Consider the following 25150-nt stretch of genomic DNA (forward strand, 5'->3'; position numbering starts at 1 on the left):
TTTTTTTCAAGCGTTCTTCATTCGTGTCCGTGTGTTCTAAACAATAACATTGATCAAGCATGATTAAATTGGCATTAAAACTTGAAGTGCCTTCCAGACAAGAGCCAATCATATTGAGCCGTGCTCGGTTGCTAGACAACGATTCGGCCAATCAGCGTGCTGTTTGGTTTGCTTGCAGTCAGTGGCGTGAACGGTCGTTGGGACAGACAGTTTCGGAAACTGCTGTACCTTGAAGCAACGCAAAATGGGAGACACATTTTGAAAATGCAACGTGAAGTAAGTAGTATGGTGGTCATTTTAAACGTCCGCTTTCGTAACTAGTCGCTAAGATAACCAGCCGCTCTTCTTCAACGTCAGATTGTTCTCAGGTGGAGGCTCTGGTGGGCAGTTAACGTTTTGGCTATTTAACATGTTGTTCGAGGCTATCCCACGGTTATCTGTTTGTAACAGACCTGTAGAAGCAAGGTTACAAGGTTTTTATTTGTTATTGTACGACAGGGTTGCACACAGACTTTAGATTGTAGTTTCAATTTGTTACATAGGAAATAAAACATAAATGTCTCTCAAATTAAAGGCATATTCCTATCATACATGGCCCAGTGGGATCACATACCTTAAATACATTCTGTAAATTCTACTTCAACATTTTGGAGATTTTATACTGGAAATAAGTTTGATTCAGTTAAAGGTTAACACTTGTTGAGTGGTCAGTCTAAGCAGCTCATAGGTTTGTTAAGCTGTGTGGCTCTAGGCTTGCCATCTGTCCACACCAGGCTGATTAAGTATCACTAAAACCAAAGGGTAGGTCCCCTGAGTTATTAATGAGTCACAGCCTCATAGTGACTGAAATCTATGACAAATCTAACACATAAAATGTTCTTCATAAAATAAACATAAATATATTTTTAAATGCAGTTTCTGCTCGTGCTCTGAAAATTGCTGTCCCCAAGAATGAGTAAATGGTACTGTAGTTTCCAGTAATATCTATATACTATTAGTAGAAAACATAGGCATTTGTACAGGGGGAGAATGTTTCTGATTGTGTGGTTCTGCAGAGAAATTGCCTGTCTTGGATTAGTCTGATCAGCTGACGATAAGCATGGGGATAAGATGCTGGCCTGGTCCAAGCCTGTAACCTGTTAAATACTCCTGCAGTGACAATGGTGTCAAGCAAAAACCACCACAACAACAACAGCAGCAACAACAACATCAACATAACAATCATATTAAGCTTAGTAAAAGACTTTCTAAATGAACACACATTTTAATATTTTAAATGTATCTATTGGGTGGCTGTGAGCACACTACGTGATCACTGTTTAACTGCTTGAGTTAGCTCCTGTGAATCTGCTGTCCTCACACTATTATTTAGGTTGCCGTGTGTTTCCAGCCCTTATCGCTGCATGCCTACTTCCTTTGCCTCGTAATCCAGACTTTGTTGGATGGACACTGCTAATCCGACCCTCTATTTCAGGAGCACTGACTGCGTAGGTCGATTTTGTGGCAAGCTTTGTGTATCATTCACATGCAGTAGACGATCCAGACACGTAGCCTGAAGGCTGCACTGCAACAATGCCAGAGTCCTTCCTGGGTGAGTTAAGATTTTGATTATTATTTTAAGATCTTTATAAACCAGTGAATATGCACTGGGAAGGAGACGCGTTAAACAGTTGGCTATTGTACTCGGCAGTTGTTGATTAGCCCATTTTACATGTATCAGAAAACTGCACAATAATGTATAATGTGATTTTGACTTTCTGTCAGCATCCTCATTAGTTAGACTGAACTGAAGTACTGCAGTGTTTTGCCTTCAGCAGTTGTGTGTACGTTACTCACAAACCTTTTGAGTAAGGAACAGGTCAAACTAACACAAATGCTATTCTTAGTTTCTTTAACCTCAATTCCTGTAATATTTACTGTATATAAAGTGGTTTATTGTTCTTGTCCAGCATTAACAAATTAGCATAAGTCCATACTGCATATCTTTCACAGAGTTTCTTTCCCCAGAAGTCAAGGACATTTGCAGCAGCTCCGTTGAATGTAGGCCATCTCCCTTGAGACAGTTTAGCCAATCATCGGTGCACAGAAACTACATTCTCAGTATGTTCTGCACGGAGCACAATGTGCAGGAATGTCTATCACACATCAATCAGGTTGGTAACCATACATGTCTCACTGATGTATTATGAGCACAGTTATTGCTATGTACATGCTTGCGGTTTAAGGCATACAATATGTCTGCAATGTTCTTTGTTTGAGTTTGGCTGGCCCTCCACATCCTTTTCTTCTTTTCGTCTCCCTTTTACAGGAGGTGTTATCTCTTGGCCTCCCACCGGTTTGGACGGAGTCGAGCGGCAGCTCAGAGATGAATGTTATGGCTGTGCTAAATTGCATGTATGACCTGATTCAGCTGCACCGCAGGGGCCTCCGGGCCCTGGAAAACATGGAAGTGGAACAGCTGAAGTCCAACAGCAATGTGGACTTCTTGCAAATCACCAACACCCAAATAAAAGTACAGTAACATTTACACCCACTAATTCTCCTTATCAATATTGTATTGAAAAATAACAATAGCAATAAAATGTAACTAAAACTAAGGACTTTAAGAGTTGCTTGTCAATATGGAAAATAACTCGTATTAAATGCCCATGTCCATGTTGTTCTGTTATCATAGGAGCAGCTTGAACTGTCCAAAAGAGAAAACACAGGACTTCTTGAGAGAGAACGACAGCTGCATCTGAAAGTGAAGAGTTTGCAGAACTGCCTGAAAAATGAAAAAGACGAGGTACTTTCTTTGGACTTACTGGCCCAGATGATGTTAAGTGAATCCACTGTTTGGTCCCAGGTGGATAAACATGACAGTTCAAACAGTAAAAACTTGTTTTATTTCCTCCTGCCAGGTGCAAAAACTTCAGAACATAATTGCAAGCCGGGCCAGCCAGTACAATCATGAGATGAAAAGGAAAGAAAGAGAATTCAACAAACTGAAGGAGCGCTTGAATCAACTTCTGGTCGACAAAAAGGAGAAGAAACCAGGTTAAAGAGAAAACCTTTGCCCATCCTTTGCCCAAACATTTAACATTTTAAAATATAACCAGCATCTTGAACATACCCTTTGAGACTCTTTCATTTTTAATTTTCTTGCTTCCAGCCATTGATGTATTGAACAACATTGGAAGAGCTGACGGGAAGAGAAGCCTTTGGAAAACTCAAAAGACAGAAGCAAAGTAAGTTCACTTCAAATTTGTTTTGCAAAGTCATTGTATAATATCTATTACCCTTGTCTCAAAAGACATATTTGTATGTGTAAATAAAAAAAAATGCAGGAACACAGGAGAAATATAAAAGGCATGATCTGAGAATGTACTATTAATCCTACTTTTGCACATCAGCTCCTTTGCTAGCTTTCTAGGTGACACAGATATATTTCAGGAACATGGGCTTTAAACATGGTGGCACTGCTAAATGCTGGATGTTATTGTGGTTTCAATTAATTTCCTCTGATGATGTGTTCTATTTATAACAAATAAATAAACATAAATGATTGTCTTTTTGACATCCCAAGGCATGAGGGGGAGATGTATAAGACTCTGCTGAGCAACTATGACACGCGACAAAGGGAGATGCTGCTGGAAAATGCAGAGTTGAAGAAAGTGTTGCAGCAGATGAAAAAAGAAATGTTGTCCATTCTGAGTTCAAGGAAACCAATGCTGAAAGATGACAAACATCAAGATGATGGCATTCAGGTAGGGAGTTGTTTTTCTCTATTCTCTGATGCCACTTTTCAACAGCTCAACAGGCAGTTGCTCCTAAGTCATTGCTCTCACTTCATTGCCCACATCTTCCTCAATTTGAATGAGATGATCTCTGATAAACTGCATTTAGACATTATACGTACAATAGTTCACTTAACAGGGCTATTAGACCACTTTTTCCCGTTTGCTTCCAGTATTGTAACAATACAATTCGGTGGAGAGATTCCTAAACAATTGATTGCAAAGTCACTGATTAAGCAGATTAACACAATAACGACGGCGAAAATGTATCACAATTTTTATTGACAGCTGATAACCATCCCCGTGCCTGTTATTTAGTCTACATTTGTGCTAGATGTGCTACCGATAGATTGAAAAATATTTTCATTTTTATTGTCAGGCTGACTCGGAGGAGGAAGAGCAAGTGTTTGATTCCTGTAAAGAAAGTGTAGAGCTGTATTGTGTTCACGCCCGGGAGAAGCTGACCAACAGTATTCGCCTCCAGTGGAGAAGACTCAAGATCCATGTTGAAAGATTGGACAGCCAAGGTAGTCTTCATGCAGCATACTGTCCCTGTTGGATCCTTATACATAACTTATATCCATATATGCAACTTTGTGTCATGTAAGGATTCCAGATAGTTTGGATTCTTCTCTAACCCCAAAAATAAGCTTATGTGCTATTTATGTGGCAAAATAAAGTAAAGTCATACAAGGAACCTTGTTCAACCTAAGAGAAACTACCAGAGCACTGGAAGCTTACATTATATTCTAAAGCCAAACATCTCAATATATAAAAAAGCAACCAATATTCATGGACTTATTTTCCAATGACATTCCACTCTGGATCCGTACTTCCGGTCTGTTAAAAACAATACATAGAATATGGATATAAACACAAGTGTTAAATGTTTGATTTTGACTCTCTGGGTTGTTTGTTCAGCATCTTTAGCTGAGACGGGGGAGAACAAAACCGATGATGCTATATCCAGAGAGACTCATGAGGAGGAGATGGACAGACTGAAGCTGGAGATCCAGCAGTGCAAAGACTTCATTCAAACACAACACCAGCTCCTGCAGGTAAGACCGGAATGTACCGTGAAATGTTGAGGTTCATTAGTTTAAGTGGCCAATGTTAAAAGTGAAAGTCACATCGCTGAGACAAGTGTCAAATAATCAATAATCCATTTGAGAAAGAGGTGAAGAAACACTTGACAGTTTTACATTCAGACCTGCTGGTTTCAAATATAAGTTGACCTCTAACATGGTAGCTTTAACTCGGTGTAACTTGTTCTCTCTTTTAGTTTTAACCAAGGATTGAAACCTTGTTTGCATGTTGGAGGAAATACATATTGTATTATGTTTGTGTGTTCCTTTTGTTAATTTCTAGCTAAACAAACCATACATATTTCTTTTTTCTCGTAGCAGCAGCTGAGCTCTCCGTGTGATGAGGAGACCGCATCCCTGCTGAGCGACTGCTACATGCTGCAGGAGAAAGAGCGCTTCAGAGAGGAGTGGAAGACCCTCGAGGAACAGAGGAAGCTCTTTGAGAGGGAGAGGAGGAACTTCACTGAAGCAGCTATAAGGCTTAGCCATGAGGTGATTGATTAAACATATTTTTCCAGAATTGGTCTGAAATAGATATTCGGGAATACGACACATTTTGCTCTTTGTGTAGAACAGCAGTGTGCCAAGATGACTAGTTTGTATCCGTATGCTCACTTCCGCCAAGACATTTGAAACTCAGACAATTTTCCCCGACTTTGAGTTCTTGAAAAGCGCTGTATCTCATTTATTGTTATTATTTTATTGTTATTTTAAAAGTGTGACTTTGTTTGTTTTTGAGATAACTTGTATCTGGTTTAACTTGCAGAGGAAGGCCTTCGAGGAGGATCGAGCAATGTGGCTCAAACATCAGTTTTTAAACTTGAGTCCATTTGCTGACGTGAGGAAACCACAGATGTCAAAGTCTAAAAGCTGCTTTTTAATATGTGAGTGTCTACTCCGTTACATTGTACTGGCCCAGTTCACCGTTGTCTTGATATTATTGATAATGATACTTATAGGTTATCCATTCCTTTATACCACAACTGTGATGCAGTTTTATTTAACTAAATCACTTCTATTTTTTACTTTTATTTTGGAGTATGTTTTTATGTTATAATTTGTGTTCCCTACATGTTTATATTGATAACTATCAACACGTAACTTTCCTGGCAAGGATCAATAAAGTTGAATCTTATATTTGCAGCTAAAACAGAGTCAAGTGCAGCGTCGGGTCCAGAAAAGCTCATCAAATGCCAGTCTGACACAACCGCCCCCACACCCAGATGTGTCCCCCTCACATCACCATCAACAGCAGACCTGTATCGCACACTTGGCCTTATCCCAGGAAAAAGGTATAGTATCTTTATTTGCACAAATCATGACATACCTGTAAAGAATGCAGCTCTTGTGTGTCATATTTTATTTTCAGATCAACCAAACCAAATGGAAAGATTGACCATGTTCAAGAATCAAGCCTCTGTTTTAATGGAAGTGTTCCAGTGCAGCACAAACAGTGGAACGACCGTGAAGACCACAGCAGCCAAACACACCAGAGGGAAAACACCAGCTCTATATGAAGCCAAAAACTATAATTATTTTTTTCAAACACCCTTAAACAAGATGGACTGTAAAAATATTTAAAAGCTGTTAACAGTCAAAGCCAAGCAAGAGTTCTGGTTGGCTGATGGTTTGCTGTGCTCTGTGTGACTGAGAACCTCTTCTTTCTTTTTTATTATCTTACGGTATTTATTTTTAGATTATGTGATAAATGTATTTATTTATATGTGTGTTACTATAATTATTGGTTTGGCAGTCATGTCTTATGTCTAGGATCTTAATCTGAGGCTAGTCTTTAATTGATGTTGCTTGTTACTCGTTAATGGTCGCTGTTGCACCTAAATTTGCCGAAATGTTGCTGTTTATATCTCAACTTTAGTTATCATGTTAAACTTGTCCACTGGCACACTGTTTTAGAATGTAGATGTAATGCTGCTGTTTCACTGAATGCAATAAGAAACTGGATAAAAAAATGAAGTATTTTCCGATGGTTTATTGTAGAAATGTGGTTAATAACATTGTTATCTAGTAACTGTGTCAGATACATTAGTGGCAGTTGATGTATGATGTAGCACCGGTTCAGAGACTACGCACCGGACTGTGAAGCAAAGTGAACGAACTGACCAAATAAACGCGAGGCTTCACGCTACCTAGTGAGTATTTTTCAGTTGAAAAAATGTATAATAAACGACTATGGTCACCGGTGGAAAGACGTTCAAAATTGGCTTCAAAAGTGAAAGTTTTTTCACCGACTATTTGAAGATTCTAATTTAGACCATATTTCACCAGGCTTTGCAATAGATATTTTTCATCCTCTACATTGTGCAAATAATAGTATATAGTCATTTTAGCCCATAAGAACCCAAACCCATTTTTTCTTAAAGGAAAAATATAGGAGATATATAACAGACTAAATGCACTACATGGAACACATTTCTGAAAATATGTTCTGAATGCTACCCCCTAGAGCCAAAGATCTGACATGTTGCATATATGTCACAATGGGCGTTTACATATAAATGTATTCCTCATTTGAAAATCAATCAACTTGGACTTTTTTTTGCTTAGTAACAAAGATATGCCTTTTTATTTGCATTCCCACAACACATATCAAAATTATAACTTTGCTGGTTCCAAATCCATCAGAACTATGTTGTAAACTTGAGAAAACACACATGGAGACAATTTCTTCCCTTGGTGAAGCAAAGACGAACATTACATTTTTCACAGAGGGTGGTGGTTGCATTGACTTTGCAAAATTTGCAACGGCCACGTTTGTCACATTTCACAGGCCGGTGTGCCACCTGGTTAGTGCGAACATCATCTGGAACTCCAACATGAAGTCTCTTGGGCGGTGGTGGTGGAGAGGTGGCATTAAGTGTTGGGCAGTCCCTTTGTGACTGCAAAATAATCAGGCTAGTGGCAACCTCTGCCTGGAAGCTCCTTTGTTTCAGTGGCTTTTGGACACCAAGTAGTTTACAGTCAAGGCGATAGATCAACCATGCATTGACAAGGCCTAACACGATGGTTTGCCAGAACAGGTAGGTACCCCCTCTGTGACCTCATGTGGTACTTGTACCTTGCAAACCAAGCATCAAGGAGGTCTATTCCCCCCATGAATGTGTTGTACTCTTTCACATGCGCATCACAAAGTGATGTACAAACAAGGAGAGGGTCAAAACATTGTTGTTTGGCATACAGCAACATACAAACAAGTATTATACTGTGTAATATCCCAGTGAGCATCTTTCTGTTGAAAAGACATTTAAAAAAACGACTATGGTCACACATTCAAAACTGGTCCAACGGTAAATATTTTTTACGAATACTTTTAGTTATATTTACAGTTGTCCACCTTGAATATATGGCAGACCACCTGAAACCGGCTCCTGTGTGGCTTTGACAACGACATTTAAAGAAGGAAAGGGAGATGTTCATAAATATGGTCTAAATGTGAACATTCAATCAACGTCTTCAAACCAATTTAGAATGTCTTTTCACCAGTAGCCCTAGTCGTCTTTTAAATGTCTTTTCAATGGAAAAAATGCTCACCGGGACAGAAGAAAGTGTAGTTAAGCACACTGAGCCGTGCAGCTGCAGGCGAGGTGGGCTTCTGCTTTTTCCCTCAGGTCCACGCTGTTATCGTTGATGCTGCTAAGACTCTCTGGATGATTGGTAAGAACATTTCGCAATAAACTTTGATCGTGTGGCTGCTACTGCTGGAAGATGTTGCAATATATCCACCGATAATACCAGTAGTAAGTAAGCTGTGTCATTGAGGTTCATTTGAGGTCCAGGCCACATAACGTGTGTACAAAGCTATCGCTTCTCTCATTTCAGTATTTGAGATTCATACCCTTGGAAATGTGGGTATGAGAGCAGGTTAGAAAACTGGTACTATCTGCTTTCTTTGAGAAATTTGTCGTCAGAGTTAACATTGAGTCCAATGGAGAATTGGCTTGGAGTTCATGTCACTTTCAGGCTCACAGAGCCAAATGGGTAAGTCTGTTGGATGACATAGACACATTTCTGCAACCAGCACAAAATTACATAAGTTTTGACCAAAAAGGGTCTTGTTGCGCCACAGCCACACTGAATTATGTTATTTGTCGCCACATTTTTATATTCAGTCACTCGAACCTGTTGACTTACCAGCAGGCAGGCAGTGGAAGCCAACAGTGACGGCGGTGGTCTTCACAGGGAAACAGCCGGGCAGACAGCGCAGCACAGGCTCAACGGAGTAGCATCTTGATTCCTGGCCATGGACTTTTACCTGTCGCTCAAGCTGCACAGATTCGAGCTTCATATGGCACTCTGAAAGAGAAAGGTGTAATAAGTGAGTTTCTGCTAGATTCAGTGCATCATAACATGTCTAATAGAGCTGCTTTAACCATATGCAGTTATATAACAATTGGAAAAGTATGTTAGTGTAAAAGTAATACCACAGTGAACTTTTTGTCTCACCAGTGTTGTCCCTGCAGCTCTCGCCTGGCAGAACCCAAGAATGGGCGTAGCTGACTGCGTTCTTAGTCAAGCGTCCATTGGGTGTGCGGTACTCTTGTCTGATTTCCCCATCAGCCTTTCCACAGAGTCCACAGGTCTGTCCCTTCATCCAGTCCACAACTTTAACCTGCAATGATTACATGAGACATTACAGACCATCAAATATACAGTGTCAGTCAAATTTATCAAAAGTTTAAAAGCTTTTTGAAAGTAGTCTTAATCTTTAAAATAAATATGTTTAAATTGTATATCTATTTTTAAAATTGTCCATAGTTAGTGTTGCATTTACCGTCCATGAGTTCTTGTCAAAATAGACTTCCTGAAGACCATGGCTGGGAGCGTACACAGAGATGCCTTCACCCTTTGGCCTGATCTGGATTTTAGCTTTAAACAAAAAATTGTTTCAAAGTAAATTACTTCAATCCAATTTAAAGACATTACATACAAATAATTTGACCAACTTTGAAGTCTTAAAAGACCATGACGTGTACAACATGTTGGTACAACTGTACAAGATTTTGAGGGTGGGATGAATGTGCATAGAGACCTGTGGGATGCTGGTGTGGCAGGTTGTTGATGGGTATTTCCATTCCATTGACCTTCACAATCACGTCAGTGTTATTCGGGTACAGGTCAATATCACTAGTGTAGAAATTAAAATGTTGCTTAGTTTTGTCTGCTTGTGGATAAAAACCACAGTTCTTGTTTTTATTGAAACTCACATGTCAGCAATTTTCACATTGATATGGTTCTGTTCAATGTGATCCTTCTTCAGCAGAACCATGAATTTCAGCTCATCGGTACAATCCTGTGCCAGAACTTGGTAGCAAGACAACGGCATCTCGTTCTTGTATCTCCTGTTGTTGAATGTGGTCAGTGTGTCTTTGACCAAGCTGCATTTAGCTGTGAAGGATAAAAAAAAATAGTTGTAATCCTTAGCAGAGTGATATCTGTCAGTGCAGTTCATATTAAACAATAAGGTCATTCATTACCTGCTCCAGCCTTGGCAAAACAAGTAGTGGACTTTATCAGCAAGGCCATCGAAAGGGGTGAGACCTTTGATTTCATTAAGTGGCATAGCGATTGGAAGATGCAAAGCCAGCTTATAGACAGTGTGCTGTAGACAGAATAATTCACATTAGAGAAAATGTAAAAACAAACATGTCATATTTTGGGAGAAATACTTAATTATTCATACTGTCTGGGTTTTCAAAATGAGGTCAATAGTTCTGTCAGATGTGGCAACCAGTGTAAATGAGAGCTGATTGGCACTGTTTTCATCCTTTCCTTGTATCAAGCCAGCCAGCATGGAAGCAGGAATGTAGTCATATATCCTGTAAAAGATTTTCCACATGTGAGACATTTTCCACAGTCTATATTACATGTGAGTGGGCTAAAGATTCATACTTTTTTGCATAGCGTTTAAGTTCAGAAGACAGTGCGTTCCAGGCCACTCTGAGGCGAGCTGCAGGGCTTGGACCAAGAAGACCAGTCTCCGCTGTGATCATCGTGTCGTATTGCTTGCACTCTGCTCCCCATGCAATTTTAGCCTATTGACAGACAGCATAAGGGATGATAAGACAGCTGGTTTTAACAGTAGCCTTTAAATAGAATGTCCGAATCTATGATATAAGCAAGACAGTGTCTTACTGTGACTTTGTGCTTGCTAAGCAGAACTCTATCAGCACAGAATTTAAGCTATACTTTGTTTGAAAATACCACCCTTTTTTGCTAGTATTTGCAAATATAAAGTCATTATTTTACATATGAAAATAGAAAAACAAATGTGCCTGGTTTTTACAGTTCAACTGTTGTTTTTTATACAACGTTTTAAAATAAATAATTGATTGATTGAAAATGAATGACAAGATCTTTATCTAACTGAAGAGAAGATTTCAGTTGATTTCTGTCATGCTCCATACTCAAATATAATCTACTGCAGGTGTTGGATCATTTTTGTCTTTCCGTATTCATATAAGTGCTATTGAATGTGTGTGGCCACATTAAAAAAAGTCATATTAATTCATTCTGTGAATTTGTGTGGCACCTCTTCATCATGCTTTCGAAATGCAAGTTCAAACAAGAGGGCACAATGACTATGGTTGTTTGCTCACTTTATTTGTTGTGGTCAGGGTGACCGCTGACTTCGTGACAGTTCAGAAGGTCTGTGGGCTTTGTGCTCGACACCTTTTTAACTGTAAAATGGTCTGGAAGTGTTATTGCCATGTATCAACAGAAACTGTTGCTTTGATCATCTTCTAGAAGTTAGTCCTTCTATTTCTTGAAAATTCCCACTTAGAAGGTGCAATGAAAATATTTGGCCAGAACTTTAGTTTAAAACATTATAAAAATGAACTAACATCATGAACAGAATGTGAAGACGTGTGTTATTGCCAAATCTTCAATCGGCCTGTTCAATCCCCGGCTCTGCTAGTCCATGTGCGATTTCAGACAGTAATAATTTACTGTAACATGAACAGTACTGTTTCAGAGGTAGACTTAAAGGTAAACAGGGCAAAGAAAGGGGCCGGTTCTTCTTTTTAAATTTATAATCTTATGAAGCCATATTCTTCCTGACTTTACAGTTTAGAGTTTAGCAACTTTTTACCACCAAAAATGATAAGAAAAAATGTTTGTCAATGGAGAGATTGTGAAAGAAGAGGAACAGTGTGCTGCAAAGATTTTGTTTTGCTAAAAGGTGACAAATTGAGTGTAACATTGACAAGCTTGAATGACTGCCTGTTGGTTTTGGTTGTTTTTTATCAATTTGTTTGACCTATGTTTCATTTCAACGTGAGTATGAAAGTTGGACGACCTCTTGTGATTTTTCAGTTTGCTTTATTAACATTTAGTAACTGCCATTGTAAACAGTTTACAGTTCAACAAGGTAATCAGAAATACTTTGTCTGAAACAAAAGGTACAACATAATTTGACCGAAGGCAGTGAGATTATGCGCATTGAGGGGGGCAGCGACAGGCCAGGTGGGCTTCGGCTTCATCCCTCAGGTCAATGCTCTTCTGAAAGATGCTGCTTTGATCAGAGCGGTTCAGGTTAGCACCTGAAAAAATGGAGGGAGTAAAGCAATTAGGCACTGCTTAAGATAATAAGATATTGTATAGTTCCGTTTTGTGAGATTTTTTGCAGACTCACCAACGGGCAGGCAGTGGAAGCCAACAGTGACAGGTGTGGTCCTCACTGGGACGCAGCCGGGCAGACAACGCAGCACAGGCTCAACAGAGTAGCATTTGGACTCTTGGCCATGGAGGGTCACCTGCTTCTCCAGCTTCACAGATTCAAGCTTCATGAAACACTCTGAAAAGGGTGACAAAGGAAGAGCAGCACTGCAATTATTTACTTACAACAGCAGTCTTTTTAAGAGTTTCTTGATATGTTTTATTTTGCATTTTTGGACAGAAAATGATATTCTTATAGTGAAGGATGAAGCAGGTATTGTATTACCAGAGGCATCACGGCAGCTCTTTCCAGCCAGAACCCAGGAATGAGTGAAGCTGACTGCGTTCATGGTCAGGCGTTTGTTGGGTGTCTGTAACTCCTGTCTGGTTTCACCGTCAGCCTTTCCACAGAGTCCACAGGTCTGTCCTCTCATCCAGTCCACAACTTTAACCTGGAAAAACCTCAAACAGTTCAGTGTTTGCTCCATTTATAGTATGGAGATTAATACATCTAAATCTAAAAGATAGTTGTGAGATTTCTTGTATCACCTTCAGTTTGTTCAGATCAAGGAAGACCTCCTGGAGACCATAACTGGGAGCATGGAGAGCGATGCCCTCACCGCTCTGTCTAATCTGAATTTGGCCTGAAATGAAAGAAAATATACAAATATGTTTTTTTTTTACCTTCAACAAATTGAAAAATTTGAGCATGACAGTGAAATTTGAATTAATAGAATAAAAAACCTGTGGGATGCTGAAATGGCAGGTTGCTGTTGGGGATTTCTCGACCGTTAACCTTGACCTTGCTAACACTATTCTGGGGATACAGCTCCACTTCACTGTTGGAAAACAATTGAAATACATGTATTGAAGTTAATTTCTAGATTATTTTTCGGGGACATTTCCTACAATTTACTGATAAATACTTGTTGTTCTTACAGGTTTTCGATCTTGACATAGATCTGGTTCAGTTCCTGTGTTTGATCCCTCTTCAGCAGAACAAGGAATTTAAGTTCTGGGGTGCAATCCTGAGCCAAAATCTGGAAGCAAGAGTGGGGCATCGCAATCTTGTTTTTCTTTTTGTTGAATGTGATCAGTGTGTTTTTGACCAAGGCACACTCAGCTGAAGTGGGAGAAAAAGATGAATCAGTAAATTAACTATTTACTGATCCGCCTGATTATTAAGTAAAACCTGTTCCTTTAAATGTTTTCACCTGCATTAGCCTTGGTGAGCACGTAGGAGATCTGGTCGGCCAAGTTGTTCTGGTATGGTTCCAGCTCAGCGGCAGTATCTCCGATTGGCAGAAAAAAAGGGAGACCCACGCCAAGTTTGTACATTGTCCTCTGTAATATTGAAATATCAAAATTGTTATGAAGAGTGTATATGCAAACTGTGTGACAAAGTATGATGCAGACATTTTCTGAGTGTAAATAATGGGCGATAAAACCGTACCGTTGGTGTCTTCAGAACAACATTCAGGGTTGTCTCAGAAGCAGCAGCCACAGACAGTTTGATCTGATTAGGAACATTATTGACCTTTGCCTGGGTTATTCCAAATTCCTTTGTGATGCGGGAAATGTAGTCAGAGATCCTAGGAACGCATAAAGATTAAGGTTATTTTCATTTTTTTAAATAAATGTCTGGTAGATAGGTGTGTTGGAAGATTAAGAAGAAATCATTCCAAAATAAAGTAATATAGACACAAATGTCTACATTCAGGATGCCTGATTAGTTGCTGAGAGTATTTAGAAATTCATTACTTTGTTTTCCAGGTTTTTACAACACAACATTCAACATAAAATAAAAATGTTTGAAATCGGCATAAGTTTGTTTCATTACTCTTTGGCATAACACTTCATGCTCTTTGGAAGTTTGCCCCAGGTAATCTTCAGGCGGAGTGCAGGTTCTTTACCCACAACACCAGTCTCAGCTGTGATATTAGTCTCGTATTGTTTGCACTCAAGGCCCCAGGCAAACTTAGCCTAAGAGAAATTTCAATCAGAGTTAAAATCTCAAGCATCAGACAGATTTCTAACAACTGTTGTTGCATCACCAAATCAATCAATTATTTTTTTACCATAAGTTTGTGGTTGCTCAGCACCACACCATCGGCACAGATTCTCCAGTGGTCATTCTCTTCCAGGTTGGCAAAAATGATCTGCAGCCTGGCATTAGTTTTGTCAATGTAAGCTGCAATCTGGTATCCCTGAACCTTGTGGTCGACTCTCACAGCACGTATGAGAATGGTCACAGCAGGACTGACATTATTAGCGAGGTACTTGGCCTTTAAGTGAAAATCAGAGATTGATAATAACGAAAGTTTAGATTTTTTCCAACAAGTACAACAGTCTGTAAATGTCTTGGTCTGATGACTTACCTTAGTGTAGATGGTCTCGAAGCTCTGGGCACTGCTCCTGCTGCTGGGACGTTCTGTGGAGAGGGCATGCTGCAAACAAAGAAGCCATACATTTAGCCTGCTTAAACATGTTGTAAAAAAAATGGCTGTCTCATCAATCTGATGATTACCTGGTGGATGTGGTTCTTGGTAAAGTTCATTGTATACAGTTGTTGCTGCAATAGAAAAAAGTAGATTCATTCTTTCACGTACATTTTGTATTCTACTGGGTTTTATTTTATATGTTCAGAGGTAAAGCTGACTCACCTTGGACCTGGAGCTGGAGCTGGAGCTGGAGCTGGAGCTGGAGCTGGAGCTGGAGGTGGAGGAGCGTCTGCTGGAAGAGCTGCTGCTGGACGAGCGAGATGAACGGCTGCTTGAAGAACTGCTGGTTGAAGCGACCTTCTTGCTGTTATGGCGAGAGGAGGAGGAGGAGCTGGAGGAGGACTTGGATGATGCAGAGGAAGAGACGCTGGGGCGAGAGCTGTGAGAACGAGAGCTGCTGGAGCTAGAGGAACTTGCTGTTCTGTTCAGACCAGGTTCCAGGATTTTCTTGAGTTTCATCAGGACGTTCTTGTCCTCGAGAGGTTCGTCTTCCTCACTCATGGTAATGACTTTGATGATCTTCTCTGCTGCTTTTTCTCCAACCTGAATCTCAATTTCAATCCTCTCGACCTCTGGTCCGGCAGCTGCAAACAAATAGATAAATAGATATGTTACTTTTTAGCAACTTATTACAAAGTTACTTATAAGTAATGTAATGCCGTCTGTTAGAGACAGTTTTTGTGTTGTGTAACTAGCCCAAACAATATTGCCACTTAAAGGGTATGCTCTTTAGGCCACAGAAGAAAGAATTATACAATTCCCATGGCGCCCCAGCTAATTAATTCGAGTCGGGTGTGGGCAATTTGAAGTTGAAGACGTCGACAACAGACAGTCCTAAATCGATTTAATGTTAACCGTTTTACGTAAATCTCTCGACAATTTAAGTGTGCTAATCATTTTATTTGAGTTTGGCCTATTTCATTTAGTTTGGCTTTGATTGTCGTAAAGGCCTATTTCCTTTCTTGAATGTGTTTTGGAACAACCTTGATTTATTTTTGATTAACTACACGAGCCAGTCCGACAAGCCAAAGAAGTCACCAGAACTGTGAGTAAAACAAAGCCAAATAATTTGAAAGCTAGTGTGTGGGAAATGTCTATTCTACAAGGCATCTAAGGTAGAAGGAAGCCGGAACATCATCCATTAACTTGCCTGGATAAACCTCAACCAAGATAGCATGTTCTCCAATCATGGTGTAGAATGGGCACTTTTTGATGAAGGAGGCGTTGCGAGATTTTAACTCAGTGCATGCCTTGAATCCAAATGTTTTGCTTTCAGCACACATTTTCTTCTTGAACGCCTTGGGGAGTCTCTCTTCTCTGGGAGCCGGAAGGATTTCAGATGATGCTGACTGTAAAACAACAACAGAGGTCACAATATTCATTTAGAAAAGGGTAAATGCTCGTGTTGGAAAAGGTGGTCAGTGAATCAAACTCACCATGTCACTAGCCAGAGAGGACGCCATCCTTGAAATCTTAGAGGAGAAGGTCTCCCTTGACACCTGTGCTTCAGCTGCAGCTGGAATCATTGGTGTGATTTTGGCAGCTGCGAGGTCTTCCACATTTCTTGCAATAACAACAGTGTCAACACTGTTGGAGAAAGTAAAAATAATTTAAGGACAACAGAATTTCAAACAAACTGGGTGATATATGTTACTTGGTGACAAGTACATACCGTGCAGATACAATTTCATTGACGCCACGAACAGGCAGGACCTGAAACTTGAAGTTGCCCTTAATCAGGTCAATTCTTGCTTCTATCTTTGCAGGAACAATTGTGTGAACTCTGGCTCTTGACATCAGAACAGCCTGGATGAAAGCAGTATTCACTCCCATAACTGCGTACGTATGCATGCAAACACTGCAAAGGACAGAACATATCAATTTGAACAGTGATCTCCCCGAATACATTTCTTTTTGATAGTTAAACCGATGAGAAGAACCTTATGAGTTGTCAATGAAGCTACACCTGTATTACCTGGGGCTAATGTCAGCCCTCATGTTTATGTCAGACTTCAGAAGCTGAGAAACTTGATAGTTGGCAGGCAGAGATGGTGTAACAGTGGTTTGGACTGTGAAAAAAACATTTTTAGCATTAGTATTAGTCATTTTGTCAAATCAGCAACTTTTAAGCTACACAATTGCAACTTACATTGAACAGATGCAGCAGCCACAGCAGCAGTATAGACACTGAGCTCCATGGGCAGACCAGTGGCGGTGGGAAAGATGCGACGAACCTCAGTAAACAGCAATGGTTTAGCGTAATGCGATACGAAACCAGCCAGCAGAGCATCCAAAGCTTCCTTGCCATAAGTGCGAATTGTTGATCCACTGGCAAGCTGTAACCACAACATCTCTTATAAGACATCATATATTTAGTTCATAATACTTGTATTACTTAGCAGTCATTTACAGTACCGAAAATGGCGATGGTGTACCTGAATAATCTGGTTAATAATGGCTTTGTCAATGTTGGCAAACGCAATTTCCTGTCCGAATAATTTCACATACACAGAGGCCAGGGGCTGGCTGGAAGGTTGAGCCATCCACTCAGAAAGCTGTGCGAAGAACACAAGTAATTGGAACACTGCATTAAACTTCTATAAATGAAAATGTGCTTTCATCACATCATTCTTAAAGATTAAAAATATTTTCAGCATCAGAGTGATGCCTTAAACTTACAGCCTTCATAACTTGTTTCATCTTGGTCATCCTGTCAGCATTCTCAGGACCCTCTTGGATTTTCAAAAAGGCCTCCTGCATTCCCTCAGTTCTCACTCCAACCTGAAAAAAGGGAAAACAGCATTTGATGGGTAAGTACTTTTAAAATGATTACTATGTGAAAGGTTTATATAAAGCCATATTAATGAAGCTTGTGACATTTATTGAAGGTGAACTTGAAATCATATCTAATGTTAAGATTTTTAGGATTATTGGCATTGGTAAGCAGCCTGAGATGTAGACATTAAATCCAATGGCTAGCTAAATGTCCTTTTTGCTAATATACTTTGACACAGTGCGTTGTGCAAAGGTGTATCAGAGTGGAGGGCACATGCCAGATATACAATAGCCTTTCAGTGTATTAGGTAACTATGAAAAACACGATTACCTCAAAAACATCAGCATAAGCTCCTGCCATGTAGGTGCGAGCTTTGGCCACAATGGCTCTTGGCATAACAGTTGCAGCATCGTTAACATAGAAGGCGCTGGCAGCAGCACCAACCATCCAGGGGTCTGCAGGGCAAAATACAAGAACCGTCAAAACACATATTTTAATCCAAAATCTCTGATGATAAATTATCCTATTATGCCCTTACCGTAGTAGCTATCAAGATAGAAAGCTCTGCTGAAGCGATGGCTGAGTCTGTCGCATTTGGGACTGAGGATCTTGATAGCAATGTTACAGGCAGCAGCACTGAAAGTAGTACATTAAAAGATGATGTGATTATTGGTGCATTATTGGTACATGTTTAAATTGAAAAAATAAAATAAAATATTTCTTACACAGAGGCAAAGTCAGGAGAGGTGCTCTTGGTCATAGCCTTCATGTAAGAGTAGACAAAGCTAGAGACCTGCAGATTTTTCTCAGTCAAGAGGGCATCAGCAAGAGTCATCACCAGACCCATGGGCAGCTTGGTCTCAAACAACACAATAGCAGCAACCATACGGAGTTCTGAGTGGAGATCCTTGTCCATGAACAGCTGAACAGCCATATCCTGGATCTAATTCACAAAGATTGGATGTACATAAAACTTCCTTAAATCCATCCATTTATTTTTAGTAATGCAAGGAATCGAAAAGTCTAGTCTCACCATCTTGGGCTCCCTCTTAGCAATGTTCCTCAGGGCCAGAACAGCCTCAATGTGAACTCTGAGTGGCAGACCAGCAGCAGTAGCACTTCCAAAGCCAGGCAGCAACTTCATGATTGGCTTCAGGCTGGCAGAATGTCCAGCATTTCCTAGAACTTTGAGAGCGAGAATGAGCCCCTCAATATCCTGCTTGCTAGCAGCCTGGACAACACGTTCATGCATGGGCTGTGGAAGGGACAGAAAAACATTCATGTCACATGTCTCGGATGTTATACCTGAATTTAATTGATATAAAACACTTAAAAAATGATACATACCGTCACAAGCTCAGCGGGGCAGGTTGGGTTCTCTGCACAGTATTTAGCAACCATGGTGCCGTATCCTAGCATGGCAATCTCACGCAGAACTGGGTTGTCTTTGATCTTTTGGTTAATAGTCAGGTCCTGAAAAGGGGTAAAAAGATTTGGGAATTGATGATTATGCATCCCAGTTTTTACGTCCTTACAAATAAAAAAAAAATGCAATGCTGACTTGCCTTTAGAAGCTTGATGGCCTCGAGGTCAGCTGTCACCATGTGTATAGATGACAGCAGCGCTTGAGCAGCTTCCACAATAGTCAGCTCGTTAGCAAGGAACTTCTCCTTTATGAACCTCAGAGCAGCAGGAGTAGCAATGGCAGGGACAACATTCAAGATCCAGTGCCTGGGAAAAAAATAATATTATATAATTGTATTATCCATGGCACATATTTTTCATGGCTCTTGAAAGTCGCAGTTACCTGTGATCAGGTCTATTTTTGAACTGAGTCCAGAGGGCCTCGATACTCTGAGAGCTTGCCACACGCAGCAGCTGGATGAGCTCAATGAACTTCAGAGGGGCATCTTCGTGGACCTTGGGCACGTTGAAGGTCACCAGGTGGTTCAGAATCTCAACAATCTGTCAGGACAAAAATATTTCTCACTTTAAAGTTTGTTGCTGCAAGATGAATTCAACAACAATCTGAGGGATATTTTTATGAAGTACCTGAGCCTCAACATTGGTGATCCTCAGAAGCTGGATGGGTGTCTGGAGAAGCTCTGCGCCAAACTGGTACTGCAGGGATCCACGGTGAAGATATTCAGCTTGGATAGGATTGAATGTGGTCTTCTTAATCTCCAGGAAGGTCAGGATTTGCCTGCAAATAAACATTAGCACTATCAATCTGCACTGTGACACTTTGTGTTGAGAATAGTGCTGATGACACAAGTATTGCACTCTTCTTTTTAATGTAAACCACATACTTAGACTCCATCTGGGCAGCACCATTCATGATGTTGATAGGTGAAAACTGGATGATCTCTGTACCATTTGCCTCCAAGAGCATAGCACCGGTGTCTGCTTGCTTGATCGTGTAGTGGATAGCAGAAGCTCCCTTCAGGGCCTTTCCTCTCTGCATTGAGAAGACCCAATATTATCACACCAGCAGTGTCAAGGAGTATACTGTATTAGAGATTATGAAGCGAGAGGGGACTTTGCACTTACAGCCTCACACTCAGTGCATCTCTCTGTGTAAGTCAAACCGATGTCCTTCACGATTCTCTCCTGGCACTCGTTCAGGTCCTTAGACTTGGTGAACATGATGCGCTCAGCCTTTGTGTCCTCACTGATGACATAGTGTGTCTTGCACACACCCTGTGTTCCAGGCTAGTTGACATAAATCCAAACACACTTTGTTAGTTTAAGTATTGTGGCATTTTGGGAGTGGAACTCGATGAAGATGAGTTATTTGTACCTCTTGCAGCTCATAGACATTTTGAGTCTTCTTGATGTTCAGCTGGAAGATGTTGAGGACTCCTCTGAAGACATTCAGCACAGTTGTAGAGATGCCAGCCGGAGCGAACACTTTTCCAACAACACCGTTGGTATACTCAAACTTGATGGGTGTCGAGAGCTGAGCCTCCAGGGCTGAAGTCAGCTTGGTAGCTGGGAGGAAATCATCTTTGGGCCAGATGCCACTGTACTCAAAGATTTCTGGGTTCACAAGCTATAAGGAAGAATGATACTTTGAGTGCATTGAACACTTGATCGTTTATAAGCCACTCATTATTCCAGTTCACTTAATATTAATCATAAATAAATTAAAATATTTAAATTGTCTTTACCTTCAGCATGAAGGTGTCAGCAGCCTCTGCACAGATCATAACTTTGCTACGGACTTTCACTCCAGCCCGTGCCAGACCTTCTTCAGGCAGGCCGCCCATAACAAAGGCCTCATATTTGTAGGTATAGGTCTTTCCAGGGGCAAACTCTGGAGCTGCATTAATAGACAAGAAAACCAACTATGAATGCATTTCCATTTCAATACAACTTTGAACTGAGAAACGTTTTATATCTATACACCAGAATTATATTTTTAACATAACAGAATGACAACTTACCAAGGTTCGCCTGGTGACACGCTACAAAATAGAAATAAAAAGTTATTTTGATGTTAACAAAGAAAGGACAAGATATGTGAGGAAAAAAGGTATTTAACTGGAAATACTAATAATAATAACTTTATTTATATAGCACTTCTAAAAACAGAGTTTACAAAAGAACAGAAAGACGGTTGGTAACGTCTATTTTTTTGCTCTATCATTGGTTATATATCAACAGCATTACACTGTCAGCAAGTGCAGAAGTAGTTTTCTTAAAAATGTAAGTTATTTATGTCCTAATAAAACACAATAACAGTAGATAATTGCTACCATGTACAAATGTTCTTCTGCTATTATCTCATTCTACAAAAAGCAACATTTTCAGAACTTTAATTAAATTTTAGGTTAAGTTTAATTATTTTTTAAATGCTTAAAGACATACTCACCGGCAAAGCCCACAGCAAGAGCTACCAAAAGCACCCACATGGCTGATGAATGTGAAGAACTACAAGAAGAGGTGTCCTTATATACACAGTTTTTGCTGCTCGAAATGTATCATTAACTCAGTATCCGCCTTCATTGTCATTGATGTTACCTTGCCTTGACCATGCAGATTAGACAAACAGAGTAAAACACGAATGAAAAATGTCACACAAGTTGTGTGACATTTTTCATGACATCAGTCAGGACTGCCTGACACGAACAGCTCAATGTCCAAAATACATAGATTTTTTTCTCTCGTGGCATAACCCATTTTCAAAAAATTAAATGAAATGCTATTTTAACCTTCATGACAGTGTAACACATTTATCTACATTCACCAATAACTATTTAACCAATAATACATATCTAAAAATGGAATTTCTGTACAGTATATACTCGTGTAACTTATGATTAATTCGTAAATGGCCAAAATCAAGCAATTACAGTTTTAAGAGCATCCAATGTCTAAAAATCACATTATTATGATAAAAAAAACTGTGAAATAACATATTATAAAAATGCTATCATAGAAGGATTTCTGTTGCATAAACATATCATTCCAATCTTTCAACTTCATTAAAATGTCAGTGTGTTAACTTATAATAATAATAATAATTAGTATTATTATAATAACTGCATTTATAAAGCACCTTTAAAAGCAGAGTTCACAAAGTGCTTTGACAAACAAAGCAGCAAAAACAAGAAAATAATAACAACAGAAAGCTGAGTGAGACAGTTGGATACGTTAAAAATAAACTAAGAAATAAATGAAGTAAAATAATAAAAGACATACATATACATATATGTTGGAAACGAAAAGTAGCGTATTTGAGTTATCAGCATATATGAAAAACTCAATTATTCACATCAATAGAATTATTAATGTCAGTAAGATTATTAACAATTATTAATAATAACGGGGCAACACCCTGAGAACAGGGACCAATAACCAAACTATAAAGTAAGTCTCATAATTAGTATTCACTGACAATGTCAATAGTCAAAGTATTATTCCACATTCAGAGTGAAAAGTGAAGGTTGAGTTTGATCAACAGACACATATCCCTAACCACAATACACGTGCACAAAGTAATCACAGAAAGCTGCTTTTTAAAGTATGACAGAGTTTATTAAATTGCAATAATAATGATCTAGTCAACTAATATTTAAAACTTACAACAAATACAATACATTTATGAGCACACTATCTAGAATCAACAATATGTGGTAAGAGGGAGAGTCTGTGTGTGTGTGAGTGTGTGTGTGTGTGTGTGTGCGCATGCATATCGTGTGTGTTTGGGGGAGAGGTGAGAGCACAGCTCAGACAACGTATGATGTCGCAAGACTCTAAAATGGCGAATATAAAGGCCTCGTTATCTACACGTGTCTGAAGCAGTTAGCTGACCCCGGAGCTACATTAGCTTAACGCCATATGTGTATATGTGTCAATGTGTATATATTGAACACCATTAGTGATATACAAGTGAAATATATAGTACATGAGACAATTCAAATGGAACAGATGGAGACCTCGCCTGAACTCTCTGTACTAAAACCTCTTTAATTTTGTTCTGCTTCACTTTATCAAAGTCAAACTTTGCAGAGAGACTGTTCACATATTGTGCTATGATTTGGGAGAGGTTTAGACCGGCAGCTGCATCATTACAAAGAGATAATCATCCTGAAAGTGCTTTTTTTTTTAGGCAAACCTGAAACTTTTTAATTTGTGCTGTGTGCCATCTTCATTTACTCTTAACCAGTAACATATATACTGACATTTACACATCTGAACAAATATCACAAGTGTTCCCTTTATTATAACACCAAAATTATTCAAATTGACCCTGTGGTTGCAGATATATACTCTTGCCCGACAGCCGGGGTTGGTGGAAATGTGTAAAATCTGGAGGGGTTGCTTTGATTAGAGAACTACAGTCTCCCAGAGACAACCATGTCTCTGTGATGATGAAAAAGTGTAATTTATTAAAAGTAATAATATCCTGAGCTAAAAACGACTTATTATTTAAGGATCTGATGTTTAAAAGGCCAAAACTAACAGGCTTACAGTCAGGAGCAGGAGGTTGCAGAGGGACTGTAATTAAATTGTTCTGGTTAGCATCAGAGGGGTTTGACAGAGAGCGTGCTGCAGCGCGTCTGTGATGGGAAGTGATGGTGGTTTGGGTTTCTCGGTCCTGTTTATGAGAGGTGAATGGCGTGCAGTAGTACAGGATGAAATAGTTGACTTGACATTTGCTACCAAGAAGGACCTGTAGGGGGAGCTCTCATGTGCATCAGTGTGCTGACGTTGTGATGGAGAGGAAAAGGAGGAAGGGGGATCCGTTTGCTGGGTGTTTGTGTGACATGTTAGAAGTCATGTGAATGACTGCTGCACTGTATGCTGCAGGTTAGCCGACAGCATGTGGCTGCCCCTCTTGTTGGGATGGATCCCGTCTCTTTGAAACAAAAAGGCACGATCCAGAACAGGTTAAAATTGTCAATAAAACCCATGCTGTGAGTCCTGCTGGCAGATTGGAGCCAGGTATGGAGGAGTCAGCTAAAACGATCAGCTCCACGACCAAGTGTGGGGATAGGCCCTGATATAAAAACAGACTTTCCACAGTCCTTTAAAATGTCAAACAGCAGATTCAAATTGTTTTTGGTGAGCTCAGACTCCCGGTGTGTTGTGTTGTGTTATATTATGTTACTTTGATCATCTTCTAGAAGTTAGTGTGGCTCTGTCATTTTCTTGAAAATTCCCACTTAAAAGGTGCAATGTTTGATATTTGGCCAGAACTTTGGTTTAAGACATTATAAAATGAACTAACATTATGAACAGAATGTGACGACGTGTGTTGCAGAGTCAAGGGGTTTCTGTGGCTCAGTAGTAGAGCGGGTCGTCCTTCAATCAAAGGATCCATCCCCGGCTGCGCTAGTCCATGTGCAATGTGTCCTTAGGCAAGACACCAAACTGCTCTCCTAGGCTGTATGAATTGGTATGTATGAAGGCAAATCAATGTCAAAATCTGCAAGCATTAAGGAGATCCACGGGCGCGTGTGTGTGTAGAGGTGCGCATGCAGATTACGTGTACGAGCGCTTTCACATCATTCGGTGCAGAATATCTCTGCTCGCGCGAGCAAAATTGAAGCCTGCAAGGAAAAAAACATGCATCGAGGGCGAGGAGTATCCGTGGTGTACGACTTCTATCAGTCGTTCTATTCTGCTCGCTCGCTAGTGTCTTTTATTTTTCCCAGTAAGTGGGCATACCCAGTCACCATTGTATCCCTACATTTAATTGGTTACAATTCTCGTTTTTGGATTGGCTGGATGTCACTCCTGACACAGACGATCGGTGATGATGTACCGGTGGTTATTAATATGAAAAATGTGTACTGAACACAAGAGAATGTAGTTATTTAGATAATAATT

The 25150-nt window shown here is 39.8% G+C and overlaps 3 protein-coding genes across 7 annotated transcripts; 1 reads left to right on the plus strand and 2 right to left on the minus strand.

The window, feature by feature from the left end:
- The first annotated feature begins 186 nt into the window (after positions 1-186).
- On the plus strand, positions 187-7007 carry LOC142946616 (afadin- and alpha-actinin-binding protein-like). 5 transcript variants are annotated; one of them, XM_076088052.1, is made up of 14 exons: positions 187-276; positions 1475-1591; positions 2008-2153; positions 2309-2512; positions 2675-2785; positions 2901-3036; positions 3152-3227; positions 3566-3746; positions 4156-4303; positions 4698-4834; positions 5180-5353; positions 5628-5745; positions 6006-6153; positions 6231-7007. In XM_076088052.1, exons 2-14 carry the CDS (start codon positions 1573-1575, stop codon positions 6376-6378), a joined length of 1746 nt encoding a protein of 581 aa, XP_075944167.1. In that variant the 5' UTR covers positions 187-276; positions 1475-1572; the 3' UTR covers positions 6379-7007. The 5 variants fall into 5 exon arrangements, with proteins under 5 accessions (XP_075944167.1, XP_075944168.1, XP_075944163.1 ...); XM_076088053.1 differs by having other exon boundaries at positions 2011-2153; XM_076088048.1 differs by having other exon boundaries at positions 6006-7007.
- Positions 7008-8430: 1423 nt separating this feature from the next.
- Positions 8431-11587, minus strand: LOC142946387 (vitellogenin-like). Its single transcript, XM_076087570.1, has 11 exons — positions 11507-11587; positions 11012-11059; positions 10769-10911; positions 10560-10695; positions 10370-10478; positions 10084-10264; positions 9909-10003; positions 9651-9745; positions 9323-9488; positions 8999-9172; positions 8431-8522 (listed from the first exon to the last, which is right to left on the minus strand). Exons 1-11 carry the CDS (start codon positions 11585-11587, stop codon positions 8431-8433), a joined length of 1320 nt encoding a protein of 439 aa, XP_075943685.1.
- Positions 11588-12310: 723 nt separating this feature from the next.
- Positions 12311-21726, minus strand: LOC142946617 (vitellogenin-2-like). The gene is made up of 34 exons (XM_076088054.1): positions 21687-21726; positions 21259-21279; positions 20983-21134; positions 20613-20864; positions 20363-20524; positions 20122-20270; positions 19865-20015; positions 19620-19777; positions 19378-19543; positions 19160-19285; positions 18846-19067; positions 18538-18755; positions 18351-18448; positions 18143-18267; positions 17716-17817; positions 17472-17591; positions 17186-17372; positions 17012-17105; positions 16709-16894; positions 16473-16623; positions 16187-16385; positions 15199-15620; positions 15063-15107; positions 14914-14982; positions 14614-14820; positions 14376-14518; positions 13989-14127; positions 13750-13879; positions 13475-13658; positions 13280-13374; positions 13085-13179; positions 12822-12987; positions 12513-12674; positions 12311-12420 (listed from the first exon to the last, which is right to left on the minus strand). Exons 1-34 carry the CDS (start codon positions 21724-21726, stop codon positions 12311-12313), a joined length of 5046 nt encoding a protein of 1681 aa, XP_075944169.1.
- Between the last annotated feature and the right edge of the window lie 3424 nt (positions 21727-25150).

The sequence above is a fragment of the Anarhichas minor genome, unplaced genomic scaffold (genome assembly GCF_050575085.1).
Source record: "Anarhichas minor isolate MPS153535 unplaced genomic scaffold, ASM5057508v1 ptg000010l, whole genome shotgun sequence".
Classification (NCBI taxonomy): Eukaryota; Metazoa; Chordata; class Actinopteri; order Perciformes; family Anarhichadidae; genus Anarhichas; species Anarhichas minor.